Raw genomic sequence first — 20,000 nt, 5'->3', positions numbered from 1 at the left:
CATGTGAAGCGTCTGGGGTAAACCATGGAAAGTTCTGTGGGGCCTGGATGTGGAAAGGGAGCTGTGGTTTCGGTCATTATTACATGACAGCTAGAGACTGAGTGTGAACGAATGAGGCCTTTGTTGTCTTTTCCTAGCGCTACCTCGCACACATGAGGGGGGAGGGGGATGTTATTCCATATGTGGCGAGGTGGCGATGGGAATAAATAAAGGCAGACAGCCTGAATTATGTACATGTGTATATATGTATATGTCTGTGTGTGTATATATATGTGTACATTGAGATGTATAGGTATGTATATTGTGCGTGTGTGGACATGTATGTATATACATGTGTATGTGGGTGGGTTGGACCATTTCTTGCGTCTGTTTCCTTGCGCTACCTCGCAAACGTGGGAGACAGCGACAAAGCAAAATAAATATATAAATAAATATATATATATATATATATATATATATATATATATATATATATATATATATATATATATATATATATATATATACATATATATATATATATATATATATATATATATATATATATATATATATATATATATATATATATATATATATATATATATATATATATATATATATATATATATATATATATGTATATATATATATATATATATATATATATATATATATATATATATATATATATATATATATATATATATATATATATATATATATATATATATATATATTCCTATTCTCCTGTAGATTGAACTGATGGAAAACAAAGAACATCAGTGGTAAACAATAGTATCACGAACTGTTTCTTGATAAGCTTATCTTCGGCATACTTTATAAACATTAAAGTCGTGTGAGCATTTGATTCTTGAGAACATTCATTGTAAAGTCTTCAAATAAGGTGTGCCTTAAAACCCTAGATAATGTGAAGATAATACTGAATTACTAAAGTTCTGCCCCCTTCCGACAATGTGTGTGGAGTTGTCATATAACTTTCTCCAAACATCTTGCTTAACTTTGAGGAACTACAAATAAAATTGAGCAGCTCAACCTCAAATTTCAGCGCAGTTGACCCAGCTGTTTATCCCTATGTTTGTTAGGTCAACGGGTTCTATTTTCGGTTTTGTTTTGTTTCTCAATCTTGTGTCTGGAGGACACAAGGGTCGATCCTGATATGTGCTGTTTGTGTTCCTGACTATATAGCTAGATGTCTCTGGGTTTACAGATGCTTCTTATGAACAGGTCAGATACTGATGTCAGAGATGCAAGATCTTGGCCAACTGGTGGAGTCCTCCTATACGGCCATCCTGGTCGCTCAGAACGCCTTCATCGACTCCTGCAATCGTATCCAGATCGAGGAACCCACACTGGAACTCAAAATCACAGAGATCCTCGACAAACTCGTCACCAACATTGACTTGGGGTAAGTCGGGCTGTTGAGCAAGTTCCAGTCCCAGTGTATTGGATGGGATACATTAGTTGTGATATAGTTGGTAATCTGGGGTCATCATGGTTGACATGTGTCACTGTAATGACAAGAGTATATAAATCTTCAGTAAGTGAGCGCGCTGAACTATCATTATGCTTCAGATTGTTATGAGTGCCTCACTGTTATGAGTGCCTCACTGTTATGAGTGCCTCACTGTTATGAGTGCCTCACTGTTATGAGCGATTGTCATTGCAAGATACACATTAGAAGTGTTGACTTCTTGAGGTCACTGGAGATAACAGAATAGATGACTGACGATGCTTTCTGAAGGAAAGTATTGCCACTAGAGAGTTGTTAGTGGTCTTGTGCGTCAGGACTTCCTCTTGTTTAAAATATGGACTTATCGAACCATGGATTCATATCTAGGTGTGTTATGAGCAGTTTTCCCTGCTAGCAGAATATATCGTGTTAATAGATAAGTTGTTAATTGGAAAACATACATGACTTTCTTTGGACCGTATGGGATTAGCAGCTTGTGACTGAGACAATAATTTGTTAGGTTGCATGGTGGAGACGGATTCCTACCTAGGCCTCGGCTGTTTCTCGATTACGTGACATTGAGGCTGTTATATGTATAGTATTGTTTTTTGTTATCCTGTTTTGTTTTATGCCTGGTTACAGTGTCTTGCGATTTGTGATTAAGAGCTTTACTGTAGTGTTGAGGGTTTGGTATAGGGGGAAAGATGGGGGATTGGGTCGATGAAGGAAGTGGGGATGGGGTGATTGCGTTGTTTGATTGGGGTGTGAATGGAAATCGGTGGGGGGGGTTTTGGTTGGAGAGAGAGAGAGAGAGAGAGAGAGAGAGAGAGAGAGAGAGAGAGAGAGAGAGAGAGAGAGAGAGAGAGAGAGAGAGAGAGAGAGAGAGAGAGAGAGAGAGAGAGAGAGAGAGAGAGAGAGAGAGAGAGAGAGAGAGAGAGAGAGAGAGAGAGAGAGAGAGAGAGAGAGAGAGAGAGAGAGAGAGAGAGAGAGAGAGAGAGAGAGAGAGAGAGAGAGAGAGAGAGAGAGAGAGAGAGAGAGAGAGAGAGAGAGAGAGAGAGAGAGAGAGAGAGAGAGAGAGAGAGAGAGAGAGAGAGAGAGAGAGAGAGAGAGAGAGAGAGAGAGAGAGAGAGAGAGAGAGAGAGAGAGAGAGAGAGAGAGAGAGAGAGAGAGAGAGAGAGAGAGAGAGAGAGAGAGAGAGAGAGAGAGAGAGAGAGAGAGAGAGAGAGAGAGAGAGAGAGAGAGAGAGAGAGAGAGAGAGAGAGAGAGAGAGAGAGAGAGAGAGAGAGAGAGAGAGAGAGAGAGAGAGAGAGAGAGAGAGAGAGAGAGAGAGAGAGAGAGAGAGAGAGAGAGAGAGAGAGAGAGAGAGAGAGAGAGAGAGAGAGAGAGAGAGAGAGAGAGAGAGAGAGAGAGAGAGAGAGAGAGAGAGAGAGAGAGAGAGAGAGAGAGAGAGAGAGAGAGAGAGAGAGAGAGAGAGAGAGAGAGAGAGAGAGAGAGAGAGAGAGAGAGAGAGAGAGAGAGAGAGAGAGAGAGCGAGAGAGAGGAGACGAGAGAGAGAGAGAGAGAGAGAGAGCGCGCGCGAGGAGAGAGAGAGAGAGCGACGCGGAGAGATCGATAGCGCGAGAGTAGATCGAGAGAGAGTCCTCTCTCTCTCATCTTCTCTTCTCTCTTCTCTCTCTCTCTCTCTTCTCTCTCCTCTCTCTCTCTCTCTCTCTCTCTCTCTCTCTGCTCTCTCTCTCTCTCTCTCTCTCTCTTCTCTCTCTCTTCTCTCTCTCTCTCTCTCTCTCTCTCTCTCTCTCTCTCTCTCTCTCTCTCTCTCTCTCTCTCTCTCTCTCTCTCTCTCTCTCTCTCTCTCTCTCTCTCTCTCTCTCTCTCTCTCTCTCTCTCTCTCTCTCTCTTCTCTCTCTCTCTCTCTCTCTCTCTCTCTCTCTCTCTCTCCCGACGTTGTGATGCGTCTCTTCCGACAGACAAGAGTTCAACCGTCAACAGCTGTCGGAGCTGAGGAAGGTGGTTGTGGAGAGGCTTGGGACCGACACTACTACTAATACACTGCCATCGCCTGCAACCACTGTCATACCACAGGTGCGTCCCACAAGCTTTCCTCTCATCCTATCACTACTTATCCCATGCTATTCACCGGTATGTCCCTCCCATTGTTCTTCACCGGTAGGTCCCTCCTCATGCTCTTCACCAGTATGTCTCTCCCCATGATCTTCACTGGTAGGTCCCTCCTCATGCTCTTCACCAGTATGTCTCTCCCCATGATCTTCACTGGTAGGTCCCTCTCATTGTGCTTTACTTGTAAGTCCTGCTAGATACCCGTCACAGGATGGACCCTCTCCTTGCTTTTCACTGGTCGGTTCATCCTCACGCTCGTCACTAGTAGGCTCCTCCCCAATCACATCACTGGTAGATTCCTCTCCATGTTTTTCACTGGTAGATTCCTGTCCATGCTCTTCAGATGTAAGTCCCGCTAGATGCCCGTCACTGGTTGGACCCTCTCCAAGTTGTTCACTGGTATGTTCCTCTCTATGCTCTTAATTGGTAGGTCCCGCCATATGCCCGTCAATGGTAGGTCTTTCTCCATGCTCTTCATTGGTAGGTCCTTCCCCATTCTCTACACTGGTAGGTCCCTCTCCATGCTTTTCAGTGGTAGATCCCTCCTCATGTTCTTCATTGGTAGGTCTCTTACCATGCTCTTCACTATTAGGTACCTTTCTATGGTCTTCACTGGTAGGTCCCTCCCGATGCTCCTCACTGATATATCCCTCTCCATGTTCTTCACTAGCACTCCCCTCCGAATGCTTTTCACGGGTAGGTCCCTCCCCTTGCTCTTCATATAAGGTCCCATCCCATGCTCTTCACTTACAGGTCTCTCTTCAAGCTTTTCATTGGTAAGTCCCTCCCCTTGCTCCTCACTGGTAAGGCCCTTCTCAGGCTCTTCACTGATAGGTCCCTCTCCATGATCATCACTGGTAAGTCTTTCCCCATGTTCTTCACTGGTTCGTCCCTCCCGGTGCTCTTCACTGTTCGGTCCCTTCCAAAGCCGTTCTCTGATAGTATATGAATCTCCATATACCCACTACTAGTAAGTCTCTTCCAATGCTTTTTACTATCAGGTCCCTCCCCATACTCGTCACTTGTAATTACCTCCCAGTGCTCTTCACTGGAAGGTTCCTCTCCATGCTCTTCAATAGTAGATCCTTCTTCCTGCTCCTCATCGATAAGTCCCACTCTATGCTTGTCTCTAGGAACACCTTCCCTATGCTCTTCATTGGTATGTCCTTCCCCATTCTCTACTTCCCTATATTCTCTACTCTCCATGCTTTTTCTTCGCTGGTAGGTCTCTCTCCATGCTCTTAACTGGTAGGTCCCACCATATGCCCATCAATGATATGTCTTTCTCCATGTTCTTCTCTGGTAGGTCCCTCCTCATTTTCTTTACTGGTAAGTCCCTCCTCTTGCCTCACTTGTAGGTCCCTCTATTTGCTCTTCACTGTTAGGTCCCTTACCATGCTCCTTTATGCAGATCCCTCTCCATGCTGCTCACTTGTAGGGCCCTCCAATGCTCTTCATTGGCAGGTCCTTCCTCATGCTCTTCGCTGGTAGATCACTTCCCATGCTCTACACTGGTAGGTCCCTCTCCATGCTCTTCACTGATTGAACGCTCTCCATGCTTTTTAGTGGTAGATCTCTCCTAATGTTCTTTACTAGTAGGTTCATCTCCATGCTCTTCACTTGCAGGTCCCTCCCGATGCTCCTCACTTGTATATCACTAGCAGATCCCTCTCCATGCTCATCACTGATAGGTCCATCTCCATGCTTGTCTCCGGTAGCATCCTTCCTATGCTCTTCAATGGAAGACACCTCTCAATCCTCTTCACTGGCAGGTCCCTCTCCATGCTCTTCACTGTTAGGGCCCTCCCGATGTTCCTCACTGGTATACCTCTCTCCATGCTCTTCACTTGTAAGTCACTCTCCAAGCTGCTCACATGTTACTACCTGTCCATGCTCTTCATTAATAAGTCCCTCCCATGCTGTTCACTGTAACGATTCTCCCTATGCCCTTCACTGGTAGGTCCCGCCTCACGCTCTTCACCGGTAGGACTCTCTCCATGCTCATAAATGGTAGGTCCCTTCCCAAGCTGTTCACCAGTATGATTCTGCCCAAACCCTCCACTAGTAGGTCTCTTCCAATGCTTTTCACTATCAGATCCCTCCCCATGTTCATCACTGGCGCCTCTCCTTACTCGTCACTGGAAGGTCCATTTCATGCACTTCACTGGTAGAACCTTCTCCATTCTCTTCATAGGTAGGTCCCTCTCCATGCTCGTCACTGGTAGGTCTCCCTCCATCCCGTACAATGTTAAGTTTCTCCACATGCTGCATTATGGTGGTTTCGTCCTCATGCTCTTCACTGGCAGATACCTTCCCATGCTCTTTACTAATAGTTCCCTCTCCATGCTGTTTGGTGGTAGGTCCCTCCTTATGTTCTTCACTGGTAGGTCGCCTCTCTCCATGCTTTACAATGGTAAAGTCCCTCTCCATGCTGTTTACTGGCAGTTGCCTCCCTCTGCTCTTCACTGGTAGGTCCGTCACCATCCTCTTCACTGTTAGGTTCGTCCCTGTGCTCTTCGTTTGTAGGTCCCTCTCCATGCTCTTCACTGTTAGGTGTGTCCATATGCTCTTCTCTGGTAGGTCTCTATCCACGCTTTTCACTGGTAGGTCCCTCCCCACGCTCTTCACAGATAGGTCCCTTTCTATGCTCTTCACTTGTACGACCGATTCTAAGCTGTTCACTTATTGGTACCTGTCCATGCTCTTCACTGGTAAGTCCCTCCCGATGCTCCTCACTGATAGATCCCTCTCCATGCTCTTTACTGGTACATCCATCCAAATGCTCTTCATTGTTAATTCCCTCTCCATGTTTTTCACTGTTAGGTCCCTGCCAATGCTCTTCACTGGTAGGTCTCTATCCACGCTCTTCACTGCCAGGACCCCTCTCCCTGCTTTTCATTGGTAGGTACCTTTCCATGATCTTTAATAGTAGGTCTCGCCCTATTCTGTTCACTAGTAGGTCCCTTTCCATAGTTTTCACCGGCAGAGCCCTCCCAATACTCTTCATAAATAAGTCCACCATGCTCTTCACTGGCTAGTGCCTCCTTATGCTCTTCAGTGGAAACGTCTCCCTCTATGCTCTTCACTGGCAGGTCCCTCCCCATGACCTTCATTGTTTGGTCCCTTACCATGTTCTCACTCGTAGGACTCTTCCCATTATCATCATTGGTAGGTCCTTCCCTATGCTCTATACTGGTAGGTTCTTCTCCTTACTCTTTAGTGGTAGGTTCTTCTCCATGATCTTCATTGTTAGGTCCCTTCCCTTACCCTTCACTGGTTTATCCTTCCTAGTGCTCTCCACTGTTATATCGCTTCCAATGCTCTCCACTGGTAGGACTTTTCCTATGTTTATACTTGGTAGGTCCCTCCCCATGCTCACAACTGGTATGATTCTGCCCATACTTACCGCTTCAAATGCTTTTCATCATTAGGTCCCTCCCCATGCTCTTCACTGGTAAGTGCCATGTTCTTCACTGGAAGGTCCCTCTCCATGCTCTTCATTGATAGGTAGCTCTCCATGCTCTTCATTGATAGGTCCCTCACTATGCTCTATAATGGCATGTATCTTCCCGTGAATTTCAATAGTAGGTCTCTCTCCATTCTGTCCAATGTTAGGTCACTCTGCATGCGCGTTCCTTGTGGCACCCCCCCCCCCCCCCCGCCCATACTCTTCGCTGGTAGATACCTCCCTATACTCTTCACTAGTAGTTCCTTCTCCGTGTTTTTCAGTGGTAGATCCCCCTCCATGCTCTTCAATAATAGATCCCACTCCATAATCTTTTTAATAGTAGGTCCCTCTCCATGCCCTTCACTGGCAGGTATCTTCCCATGATCTTCCCAGTGTCTATATTCTTTATTGGTTGGTCCCTCCCCTTGCTCTTCATTGGTAGGTCATTCATGCTCTTCCCTTGTATGTACCTTCTCCTGATCTTCAGTGGTAGGTCCCTCTCAAATTTCTACACGGGTCGGCACCTTCCCATGATCTTCAATAGTAGGTCTCTTCACATTATTGTTCACTGGCAGGTTCCTCTCCATGCTGTTCACTGTCGTTGTTCTTCATTGGTAGGTCCCTCTCCATGCTGTTCACTGGTAGGTCCCCTCCATGCTGTTCACTGTTAAGTTTCCCTCTATGCTGTTCAATGGTAGGTCCCTTCCGTGCTCTTCACCGGTAAATACCTTCCCATGCTCTTCATTGATAATTCCCTCTCCATGCTTTTCACTGGCAGGTGCTTCCCTATGCTCTTCACTGGTAGGTCCCTTTCCATGCTCTTCATGTGCAAGTCCCTCTCCATGCTTTTAATTGGTATGTCCTTCTCCATTGTCTTCAATGGAAGGTCCCTACCTATGCTCTTAACTGGTACGTGCCTCTCCATTTTCTTCACTGACAGACCCCTCTCCATGCTCTTCAATGGTAAGTACCTTCCAGTGATCTTCACTATTAGGCCTCTCATCTTGTTTTTCACTAGTAGGTCCCTCCATTTGCTCTTCACTGTTAGGTTCCGTCCCTTGCTCTTCACTTGTAGGTCCCTCTCCATGCTGTTCACTTGTTGGTACCTGTCTATGTTCCTCACTGATATGTCCCTCCTTATGCTCTTCATTGGTAAGTCCCACCTCACACTCTTCACTGGCAGGTCCCTTAATAAGCATCACTGCTCTTCACTGACTAGACTCTCTCCATGCTCCTCACAGATAGGTCCCTCCCCATGCCCTTTACTAGTAAGTCCCTCCTCACGTTCTTCACTGGTAGGTCCCTTCCAATGATCATCACTGGTATGCCCTTCCCCATGCTCTTCACTGGTTCGTTCCTCCCAGTGCTTTTCACTATTAGGTGCCTTCCAAAGCTTTTTACCGGTAGGACTCTCTCCATGCTCATAGTGGGTAGATCCCTCCCCAAGCTCTACAATAGTATGATTCTGCTTATACCATCCACTAGTAAGTCTCTTTCAACGTTTTTCACTATTAGATCCCTCCCAGTGCTCTTCACTGAAATGTAACTCTCCATGTAACTCTTCATTGGTAGGTCCCTCTCCATGTTCGTCTCTGTTAGCACCCTCCCAATGCTCTTTAGTGGTAGGCACCTCTCCATTCTCTTTACTGGTAGGTCCCTCTCCATGCTCTTCACTGGTAGGTCCATCTCATGATCTTCAATCGTAAGTCTCTCTCCATTTGTGTCCACTAGTTGGTTTTTCTCCATGCTGTTCACTGGTAGGTCCCCCTCCGTGCTGTACACTGTTAAGTCTCTCTCCATGCTGTTTAGTGGTAGGCCCTCCCCCATGCTCTTCACTGATAGTTCCCTCCCCATGCTTTTCAGTTGTAGGTCCCTCCATATTCTCTTCGCCGGTAGGTCGCCTCTCTACATGCTCTACAGTGGTAGGTCCCTCTCCAATCTCTTCATTGGCAGGTGCCTCCCTATGCTCTTCTCTGATAGATCCCTCCTAATGTTCTTCACTGTTTGGTCCCTTGCCATAATCTTCAGCGGTAGGTATCTTTCCGTGCTCTACACTGGTAAGTCCCTTTCCATGCTGTTCACCGGTAGGTCCCTCCCATGGTCTTCAATTGTACGTCCTACCTATGCTCTTAACTGGTAGGCCCCTCTCCATTCTCTTCACTGGTAGGTACCTTCCCATGATCTTCATTAGTAGGTCTCTCCCCTTGTTTTTCTCTGGCAGGTCCCTTCATTTGCTCTTCATTGTTAGGTCCCTTCCCAAGCTCTTTCCTGGTAGGTCCCTCCTCATGTTCTTCACTGGTAGGTCCGCCGAAATGCTTTTCACTGGTAGGTCCCACCCACTCGTGTTCACAGATAGGTCCCATCCAGTGCTCTTTATTTGTAGGTCCCTCTCCAAGTTGTTCACTTGTTGGTACCTGTCCATGCTCTCCACTGGTAGGTCCCTTCCCATGATCATCAATGGTAGGTCTTTCTTCAGGCTCTTCGATTCGTCCTTCCCAGTGCTCTTCATTGTTAGGTCCCTTCCAAAGCTGTTCATTGGTAGTATTCTCCCAGTGCACATAATTGGTAGGCCCTTCCCAAGGCACTTCACTAGTATGATTCTGTCTCTACCCTCCTCTAATAGGTCTCTTCCAATGCTTTTCCCTATTAGGTCCCTCCCCATGCTCATCACTGTTAAGTCCCTCCCTATGCTATTCACTGGTAGATCCCTCCCCATGCTCTTCAGTGGTAGGTCCTCTCCAAGCTTTACATTGTTAAGTTTCTCCACATACTGTATAATGGTAGGTCAGTCCACATGCTCTTCATTGGTAGATACCTTCCCCATGCTCATCAGCAATAGTTTCCTGTCCATGCTTTTCAGTGGTAGATCTCTCCTCATGTCTTTCACTATCAGATGTCTCTCTATGCTCTTCTCTGATAGGTTCATCACCATACTCCTCACAGTTAGGTATCTCCCTATGCTCTCCACTGGTAGGTTCCTCCCTATGCTCTACATTGGTAAGTTTCTTCCCATGCTCTTCACTGTTGGGTTCCTCTTCATGGACTTCACTTGTAGATTCCTCCCGATGCTCTTCACTGGCATGTTCCCCCCTAATGCTCTTCACTGGTATGTTCCTCCTAATGCTCTTCACTGGTATGTTCCTCCCCATGCTCTTCACTGGTAGGTTCCCCTCATGCTCTTCACTGGTTTGCTCCTCCAAGGACTTCTCTGGTAAGTTACTCCCCATGCTCTTTACCAGTAGATTCCCTCTAATGCTCTGCATTGCTAGTTCTTTCCTCATGCTCTTCACTGGTAAGTTCCACTTCATACTCTTCACTAGTAGGTTTCTGCCCATGCTCTTCATTAGCATATTCCTCCTCATGCTCCTCACTGGTAGATTCATCCTTACGGTCTTCACTGGTAGGTTCATCCCCATGCGCTTCACTGGCAGGTTCCACCCCTATGCTTTTCATTGCTAGGTCCCTCCTTGAGCTCCTCGCTAGTAGAACCTTCCTCATTCTCTTCACTGGTAGGTTCGTCCTCATGCTCCTCACTTCTAAGTTCTTCCCCATGCTTTTCACTGGGTTTCTCTTCATGTTTTTCATTGGTATGTTTATCCCCACGCTCTTCACTGGTAGTTTCCTCCCCATGTTATTCACTTGCAGCATCCTTTTCAATCTTTTCACTGATAGGTTCCTTCTCATGCTCTTCACTGGTATGGTCCTCCCCATGTTCGTCACTAGTAGGTTCCCCCTCATGCTTTTTACTGGTACGTTCCTCCCCACGTTCTTTAATGGTAAGTTCCTCCACATGCTCTTTACTTGCAGGTCCCTCCTCATGCTCTTCATTGGTAGGGTCCTCCTCACGCTCTTCACTGGTACGTTTCTCCTTAGGTTCTTTACTGGTAATTCCCTCCCCATACTACTTACTGGTACGTTCCTCTTCATGCTCTTTGCGTCCTAGTTCATAATCATGGTCTTCACTGGTGGGTCCCACCCCATACTCTTCACTAGTAGGTTCCTCCAGATACTCTTCACTGTTAGGTCCCTCCTGATGCTTTTCGCTGGTAGATCCCTCCTCATGCTCTTCATTGATAGGTTCCTCCTCATGTTCTTCACTGGTAGAACCCTCCTCATGCTCTTCACGGGTAGGTCCCTCCCCATGGTCTTCACTGGTAGGTTACCCCTCACGTCCCTCCCTATTAGATTCATCCCAAATCTCTTTACTAGTATGTTCTTCCTCATTTTCTTCATTGGTACGTTCCTCCTTATGCTCTTCACTGGGAGGTTCCTCCAAATGCATTTCACTGGTAGATTCCTCCTGATGATCTTCACTGTTAGGTCGCTCCCCATACTCTTCACTGGTCGGTTCCTACCCAAGCTCTTCATTTTTAGGTTCCTCCTCATGGCCTTCATTGGTAGGGTCCTTATGATCTTCATTGGTACGTCCTTCTTCATATTCTTTACTGGTAATTCCCTCCCCATAGTCTTCACAGATAGGTTTCTCCCGATACTCTTCACTGCAAAGTCTTTCCTCATGTTCTTCATTAGTAGATTCTTGCCCATGCTCTTCACAGTTAGGTTCCCTCTCATGCTCTTCATTGTTAGGCTCCTCCTCATGCTCTTCACTTGTGGGTGCCTAATCATGCTGTTCACTGGTAGGTTCTTCCCCATGCTCTTCACTGGAAGGTTCTTCCCCATACTCTTCATTAGTAGGTTCCTCCCATTGCTCTTCCCTGCTTGGTCCCTCCTTATGCTCATGGCTAGTAGATCCCTCCTCATGTTCTGCACTGGTAGGTCCTTCCTCATGATCCTCACTGATAGATTCTCCCCATACTCTTCACTGGTACGTTCATCTTCATGATCTTCACAGGCACGGGCTCCTAATGCTCTTCACTGGTAAGTTCTACTTCATTCACTTCACGGGTAGGCGTCTCCCCATGCTCTTCTCTAGCAGGTTGCTCCTCATGCTCATCACTGGTAGGCACCTCCCAATGCTCGTCACTGGTAAGTTCTGCTTCATGCTCTTCACTGGTAAGTGTCTCACCATGCTCTTCCCTGGTAGTTTCCTCATCATGCTCTTCACTGGCAGATCCTTCGTCATGCGCTTTACTCCTAGTTCCCTCCTCATGCTCCTCACTAGTATGTTACTCCTCCTGCTCTTGACTGGTAGGATTTTCCCCATGCTCTTCACTGTTAGGGTCCTGCACATGCTCTTCACTGGAATATTCCTCTACATGCTCTTCACTAGAAGGTTCTTCCTCATGCTCTTCACTTGTAGGTTCCTCCCCATTGTCTCTCTGGTAGGTTTCTCCTCATGGTCTTCACTAGTAAGTTCCAACGTATGCTCTTCACTGTTAGGTTCCTCCTCATGCTCTTCATTGGTAGGTTTCTCCACATACTTTTCACTGGTGGTCCCTCCCCATGCTCTTCACCAGTAGGCTCCTCTCCATGCTCTTCACTGGTAGGTTCCTCCTTATGCTCCTCGCTAGTAGATCCTTCCTCATATTCATCACTGGTAGGTTCCTCCTTATGCTCCTCACTGGTAGTTTCCGAGCCATGCTCTTTACTGATGTGTTCATTCCCATGCTCTTCAGTGGTAGCCCATCCCATTGCTCTTCACTGGTAAGTTCTACTTCATGTTCTTCACTGGAAGGTGCCTCCCCTATGCTCTTCCTTGGTAGGTTCCTTCTCATGTTCTTCACTGGTACATCCCTCCCCATGCTCTTCACTCCTAGTTCCCTCCTCAAGCTCTTCACTGGTAGGTTTTTTCCCCATTCTCTTCACTGGTAGGTTCCTCCCAATGCTCTTCCCTGCTAGGTACCTCCTCATGCCCCTTGCTGGTAGATCCTTCCTCATGCTCTTCACTGGTAGGTTCCTCCTCATGTTCCTCGCTGGTAGATTTCTTCCCATGCTCTTCACTAGTATTTTCCTCTTCATGCTCTTCACTGGTATGTTCATCCTCATGCTCTTCACTGGTAGGTTCCTCCCCATGCTCTTCGCTTGTAGCTTCCTTCTCATGCTCTTCACTGGTAGGTTCGTCCCAGTGCTCTTCACTGGTATGTTCATCCGCCTACTATTCACTATTAGGTTTTCCCCACGCTCTTTACTGACAGGTACTTCCTCATGGTCTTCACTTATAGATTTCTTCCAGTGCTCTTCACTGCTAGGTCCCCAGTTATGCCCAACGCAGGTAGATCCGTACTTTTCCTCTAAACTGGTAGGTCCGATTCATGCCCTTCAATGGTAGATGTCTCTTCATGCTCTTCCCTCCTAGATCCCTCCTCATGCTCTTCACTGGTAGGTTCCTCCTCATGCTCTTCACTGGTAGATTTATCCCCATTCTCTTCACCGTTATGTTCCTCCCCATACCCTTCACTGTTAGGTCCCTCCTCATGCTCCTCGCTTGTAGATTCTTCCTCATGTTCTTCACTGAAATTTTCTTCTCATGCTCCTCACTGGTAGGTTCCTCCTCATGCTTTTCACTGGTATTTCCCTTCTCATTCTCTTCACTAGTATATTCCTCCTCATGGTCTTTACGTGTAGATTCCTCCAGATGCTAGGTGCCCCTTAATGCTCGTCGCAGGAAGGTCCCCCACCATACTCTTTACTGGTAGGTTCAGCCTTATGCTCTTCACTGATAGGTTCTCCAGAGCTCTTCCCTGGGAGGCTCCTCCTCATGCTCTTCACCGGTAGATTCCTCCTCATGGTCTTCACCGGCAGGCTCCTCCCTATGCTTTAAATTTTAGATTCCTCTCCACGCTCTTTGTTGGTAGAGTCCTCCTCATGTTCTTCACTGGTGCGTTCTCTTCATGTTCTTTACTGGTAGTTCCCTTCGCTGGTAGGTTCCTACCGATGCTCCTCACTGCTAGGTCTTTCTTCATACTCTTCACCGGTAAGTTCCTCCTCATGCTCTTGACTAGTAGTTTCCTCCTCATGTTCTTCACTGGTATGTTTCTCCCCATGCTCTTCATTGGTAAGTTCTTTATCATACTTTTCACTGGTAGGTTCCTCCCTATGTTCTTCATTGGTACATTCCTCCTCGTGCTCTTCAAAGGTAGATTCATGCTCATGCCATTCACTGGTAGGTTCCTCCAAATACTCTTCACTTGTAGATTCTTCTCATGCTCTTCATGGTAGGCTTCTCCCAAACTCTTCACTAGGAGGTTCCTTCTCATCCTCTTCACTATCAGGTTCCTCCCCATGCTCTTCACTGGTAAGCTCCTCCTCATAATCTTCACTGGTACGTTCCATTCCATCCTCTTTACCGGTAAATTTCTTCCCAGTAGTCTCTACTGGTAGGTTTCTCCCGATATTCTTAACTGCTAAGTCCTTCCTCATGCTCTTCACCAGTAGGTTCCATATCATTCTCCTCACTAGTGGGATCCTCCTTATGCTCCTTACTGGTAGGTTCCTCCCCATGCTCTTCACTGGTAGATTCGAAATTATGCTTTTCACTGGTAGGTTCCTCTCCATGCTCTTCACTGGTAGGATCCTTTTCACGCTCTTCACTGGTAGGTTCCTCCCCATTCTCTCTCTGGTAGGTTCCTCATCATGCTCTTCACTGGTAGGTTCCATCTTATGCTTTTCACTGGTAGAGTCCTGCACATGCTCCTCATTGGTAGGTTCCTCCTCATTCTCATGCTTTTCACTGGTAGGCCCCTCTTAATATTCTTAACTGGTAAGTTCTACTTCATGCTCTTCACTTGGTAGATTCCTCATCATGCTCTTCACTCTTAGACCCCTTGTCATGCTCTTCACTGGTAGGTATTCCCCGTGCTTTTCAAGGTTCCGGCCCATGCTCCTCTCCATTAGGTCCCTCCTCATGCTCCTCGCTGGTAGATCCCTCATCATACTCTTCACTGGTAGCTTCCTTCACATGCTCATCACTGGTATGTTCCTCGTCATGTTCTTCACTGGTATGTTCACCCCCATGATCTTCACCAGTAGGTCCCTCTGCATGCTCTTCACTGGGAGGCTCCTCCCTATGGTCTTCACCGGTAGATTCCTCCTCATGGTCTTCAACGATAGATTCCTCCTCATGCTCTTCACCGGTAGGTCCCTCCATATACTCTTCACTGGGAGGCTCCTCCGCATGGTCTTCACCGGTAGATTCCTCCTCATGGTCTTCAACGGTAAGTCCCTCCCCATACTCTTCACTGGTAGGTTCCTCCCGATGCTTATAACAGCGGGGTCCTTCATCGTGCTCTTCACCGGTAGGTTCCTTCCCTTGCTCTTCACTGGTAGGTTCTTCCTTATGCTCTTCACTGGTAGGTTCTTCCTTATGCTCTTCACTGGTAGGTTCCTCCCGATTCTTATAATTGCGGGGTCCATCCTCGTACTCTTCACTGGTAGGTTCCTCCCCTTACTCTTCCCTGCTAGGTCCCTCCTAATGCTCCTCGATAGTAGATCCCTCCGCATTGTCTTCACTGGTAGGTTCCTCCTCATGCTCTTCACTAGTTGGTTCCTTACCATTCTCTTTCTGTTAGGTTCCTCACCAAGCTGTTCACTGGTAAGTTCCTCCTTATGCTCTTCACTGGTAGATCCCTTCTCATTCTCTTCACTGGTATGTTCCTCATCATGGTCTTCACTTGCAGATTTCTCCTAATGCTCTTCATTGCTAGTCCTCCCATCCCCTTCCCTCATGCTCTTCACTGGGATGTTCCAACTCATGCCGTTCAATTGTAAGTTCCTCTTCATGCTCTTCACTCGTAGGCCCCTCCCAATGCCCTTCACTAGTGCGTTCTTCTACATGCTCATCACTGGTGGATCCCTCTTAATGCTCTTCATTCCTCGATGCCTCCTCATGATCTTCACTGGTAGGTTCCTCCTTATGGACTTCACTGGTAGATCACCGCTCATGCTCTTCACCGTAATGTTCCTCCTCATGATCTTCACTTGGAGATTCCTCCCTATGCTCTTCAATGATAGGTCCCCGCTGACGCTCCTCGCAGGGAGATCCCTCCTTATGCTCTTCACTGTTAGGTTCCCCCTCTTGCTCTTCATTGGTATAGTCATCCCCATGTTCTTCACTGTTAGATTCCTACCCATGCTCTTCACTGGTAGCTTACTCCTCTTGCTCTTTACTGGTAGGCTCTTCCCCATGCTCTTCAATGATAGGCTCCTCCTCATGCTTTTCACCGGTAGATTCTTCCTCATGGTCTTCACTGGTAGGTCTCTCCCCTTACTTTTCACAGATAGGTTTCCTTCCATGCTCTTATCTATTCGGTTCCTCTCTAGGTTCTTCGCTGATAGGGTGCCCCTCATGCTCTTCACTGGTAAGTTCCTCTTCACGTACTTTACTGGTAATGCCCTCCCCATTGTCTTCACTGGTCGGTTCATCCCCATGCTCTTCTATGCTCCGGTCCTGCACATGCTCTTCACTGGTAAGTTCCTCTCCATGCTCTCCACTAGCAGGTTCCTCCTCACGCTCTTCACTGGAAGGTTCCTCCCCATATTCTTCACTGGTAGGTTCCTCTTCATACTCTCTACTGGTATGTTGCTCCTCATGTTCTTCACTGGTAGTCCCCCCCCCCCCCCCAATGCTCTTTACTGGTAACTTCTACTTCATGCTCTTCATTCCTAGATCCCTCTTTATGCTCTTCTTTGGTAGGTCCCTCTTCATGCTTCTCACTAGTAGACTCCTCCCCATGTTCTTCCCTGCTAGTTCCCTCTTTATGCTCCTCACTAGCAGATCTCTCCTCATGTTCTCCACTGTTAGTTCTTAGTTTCCTCCTCATGTTCCTCACTGGTAGGTTCCTCTCCATGCTCTTCACTGGTAGGTCCTCTTCATCCTCTTCACTGGTAGGTTCGTTCTTTTGCTCTTCACTGATAGGTTCCATCTTATGCTCTTCATTGGTAGCTTTATCCGAATGCTTTTCACTGCTAGGGTCCTGCACGTGCTCTTCACTGTTAGGCTCCTCTCCATGCTCTTCGCTGGTAGGTTCCTCCTCATGCTCTTTTTTGGTAGGTTCTTCCCCATTTTCTCTCTGGTAAGTTTCTTCTCATGCTCCTCTCAGGTAGATCCCTATGCTCTTCGCTGGTACATTCCTCCACATGGTCTTCACTGGTAAATTCCTGCTTATGCTCTTCAATGGTAAGGTCCTTCCCATGTTCTTCACTAGTAAGTTCCTCCTCATGCTCTTCACTGGTAAGTCTCTCCACATGATCTTCAATGGTAAGTTGCTCCCTATGCTCTTCACTGATAGGTTCCTGCTCATGCTCTTTTCTGGTTGGCTCCTCCCCATTTCCTTTATTGATAGGTTCCTCTTCATGCTCTTTACTGGCAGGTTCCTCCTCATGCTCTTCACTGGTAGGCTCCTTCCAATGTTCTTCACTAGTAAGTTCTTCATGCTCCTCACTGGTAGGTCCTTCCCCTGCTCTTCCTTGGTAGGCTCCTAATCATGCTCTTCATTGATAGGGTCCTACCCATGCTCTTCACTGGTAGGTTTTTTCTCATGCTTTTCTCTGGGAGGCTCTTCCTCATGCTCTTTACTGGTAGATTCCTGCTTTTGGTCTTCACTGGTAGGTCCCTCCCCATACTCTTCTCTGGTAAGTTCCTCCTCATGCTCTTTACTGGTAGGTTCCTACCCATGCTCTTCACTGGTAGGCTCCTCCCCATGCTCTTAACTTTAGGTTCCTTCCCATGTTCTTCACTGGTAGGAATCTCCACTGACGGGTACCAAAGAATCCTTGTCAGTGGGCCGGCCTGTCGAGACCTTCAGTCTTTCATGTTGTAGGTACATACAGCATCTTTGATAGAATTTCTTTCAAGACATCTGGTATAGGTACTTACAGGATCTGCATCATAGGGTGTACGTATATTAACGTGATCAATGTTTGTAATGCCAACGGTTCTTTTTTTGTGGTATGTGGACAAATTACCAGTGTCAGTAGGGAGCTTTTGTTTTTCAGTACACCAATATTCACAATAGTTTGGTGATTCTGAGGCAGCCATTTAGGGTATCTGTTTTAACGGCTCCTTCCACTCCAGCTGCCTCATCTAAGCGTAAATACTGACACCACAACAAAGCCGACTTGAATAACTTATGTAAATTCTTTTCTGACTTTCTTAAGGTAAATTACCATCTCTTATATAGCGATGCTTCTGTCTCCGCCAAACGCATAGCAGAGGTTATTCTTGCAGGCATGGAAGCATTTATCCCCTCTTCCTCCAAGACGACCTATTCATACAATCCATGGTTCAAACGTTCCTTTTCTGAGGCCATTCAGGCAAGGGATCAGGCCTAACGGGTTTGAAAAAAAAAAGAAAAAGCTTTTTCTTCTGGCTCCTATTGAAGGAAGTGCGATGACGTCTCCTCGTCATCTACTGTTAGGTCTTTCTGGTATTTTGCTTAGGGCATCGAAAACTAATTCTCTCGCTCTAACTTTCCTTCACATTTCCGTTCTGACGGTACTATAGCTGTCTCTTCCGTAGACAAAGCAACTTTCTTTGGTTCCTATTTCTCCTCTAACTCCAACTTGGATGACTCTAACATTCCTTTACCCTCTCATGCTCCTCCTACTAATCCTATGACCCTAACCGTAACCTCATTTCGGACTGTCCAGAATGCAATTCTCTCTCTCTGGACACAAGCAAGGCTTATGGTACTGATGGCATCCATCCCCGTGTATTGAAAGAGTGTGCCTCTAAACTTGCCCCAGCGCTTGCTCGTCTGTTCCTTTTTTTTTAAATCAAAACTTTTCCTTCTTCTTGGAAGCATGCGTTGGTACATCCCATCCCTAAGTAACGTGACTGTTCTAACTCTAACTATCGTCCTATTGCTTTGACATCTACCATTTCCAAAGTCTTTGAATCCTTCATCAACTCCCATAGCCTTAAACACCTTGAATGTTACACTACTCTCTGATCACCAACATGGCTTCAGTAAGGCGAGGTCCACTAGTGATACTCCTTCCTATCTTACTCATGTTTGGTCATAATCCCTGAAATATTTTGGAGGGTCTTATATAATTGCCCTTAACATATCCAAAGCTTTTGACAAGGTATCTGTTCATTTCTAAACTCCCCTCTTTTGGCTTCCCTCCTTCAATTTGTTCCCTCATATCTAGCTTCCTTTCCTGCCAATCTATCTCTGCGGTTATTGATGGATCAACCTTCTCGCCTTTCTCCATCAACAGCAGTGTCTTTCAAGGTTTTGTCCCGTCCTCTACACTTTTTGTCTTTTTTTTAACGATTTTCTCTCCTCCACAAATAATCCAATGCACTCATATGCTGACGAATCAGTACATCCACATCCTCCGCATCCTTCAATGCTGCTCCTTCTCTCATTCGATCTGCAACGTATCTCGACACAGCTTCCTCAATCGACTTAGGCTTTGACAGGATATCTCAGTGGGGTAAACGTAATCTAGTTCAGTTTAATGCCTCCAAGATCCAGTTTCTACTCATCTCTCCATCGGAAACTCCTCACAACTCTCGTTTCTCCTTTGACGATTCCTAAATTACACCTCTTGACTCCATGAACATACCTGCCATTACTGTAACATCCACTCTTTCCAGGAAACTCCACATTACTGAGCTAGCTATGCCTGCTTCTAAGAAACTGGGAGTCCAGTTTAGATGTCGCAATTTCTTTTCTTCTGAACACTTGCTCCGTTTATACAGAAAATTGATTCGTCTTTGTATGAAGTACTGCCCGCACATCTGGGGTGGTTCTAGCTCTTCTTCCTTGCTTGATAAAGTCGAGTCGAAAGCGGTCCGACTTATAAACTTTCCAAGGCTAACTTCAAAACTTGACCTTGACCTTGCCCTACGCCGCAACGTATTACTTTGGTTCTTGCACCTTAGAGCTGACTGCTTGTGCCCCCAACACTAGGTAGATAGGCAATACTTGGCAAGCTGCTGCGTCATATGATTAGTGTGTGGCCGTTTGATAACTGTTTCTTTTCCTGCGCATCTTATCAGTGGAACTCTCTACCTTGTCATGTCTTTTCTATTAACTATGACCTGGCACATTTCAAAAGGCAGTTTTGTCATTTCCT

At 46.4% G+C, this 20,000-nt stretch overlaps 1 protein-coding gene across 1 annotated transcript in view; it reads left to right on the top strand.

The window, feature by feature from the left end:
- Positions 1-20,000, top strand: part of LOC139745669 (uncharacterized) — a 95,289-nt gene that overhangs the window by 74,041 nt on the left and 1,248 nt on the right. The window contains exons 5-6 of the mRNA XM_071656456.1: positions 1,228-1,408; positions 3,418-3,532. Of these exons, the coding sequence (XP_071512557.1) occupies positions 1,228-1,408; positions 3,418-3,532 (296 nt within the window). The remainder of the gene's footprint in view (positions 1-1,227; positions 1,409-3,417; positions 3,533-20,000) is intronic.

The sequence above is a fragment of the Panulirus ornatus genome, chromosome 1 (assembly GCF_036320965.1).
Source record: "Panulirus ornatus isolate Po-2019 chromosome 1, ASM3632096v1, whole genome shotgun sequence".
NCBI classification, from domain to species: Eukaryota; Metazoa; Arthropoda; class Malacostraca; order Decapoda; family Palinuridae; genus Panulirus; species Panulirus ornatus.
Note: the sequence above shows the minus strand (reverse complement) of the source record. Positions and strands in the feature narration are given on the sequence as shown.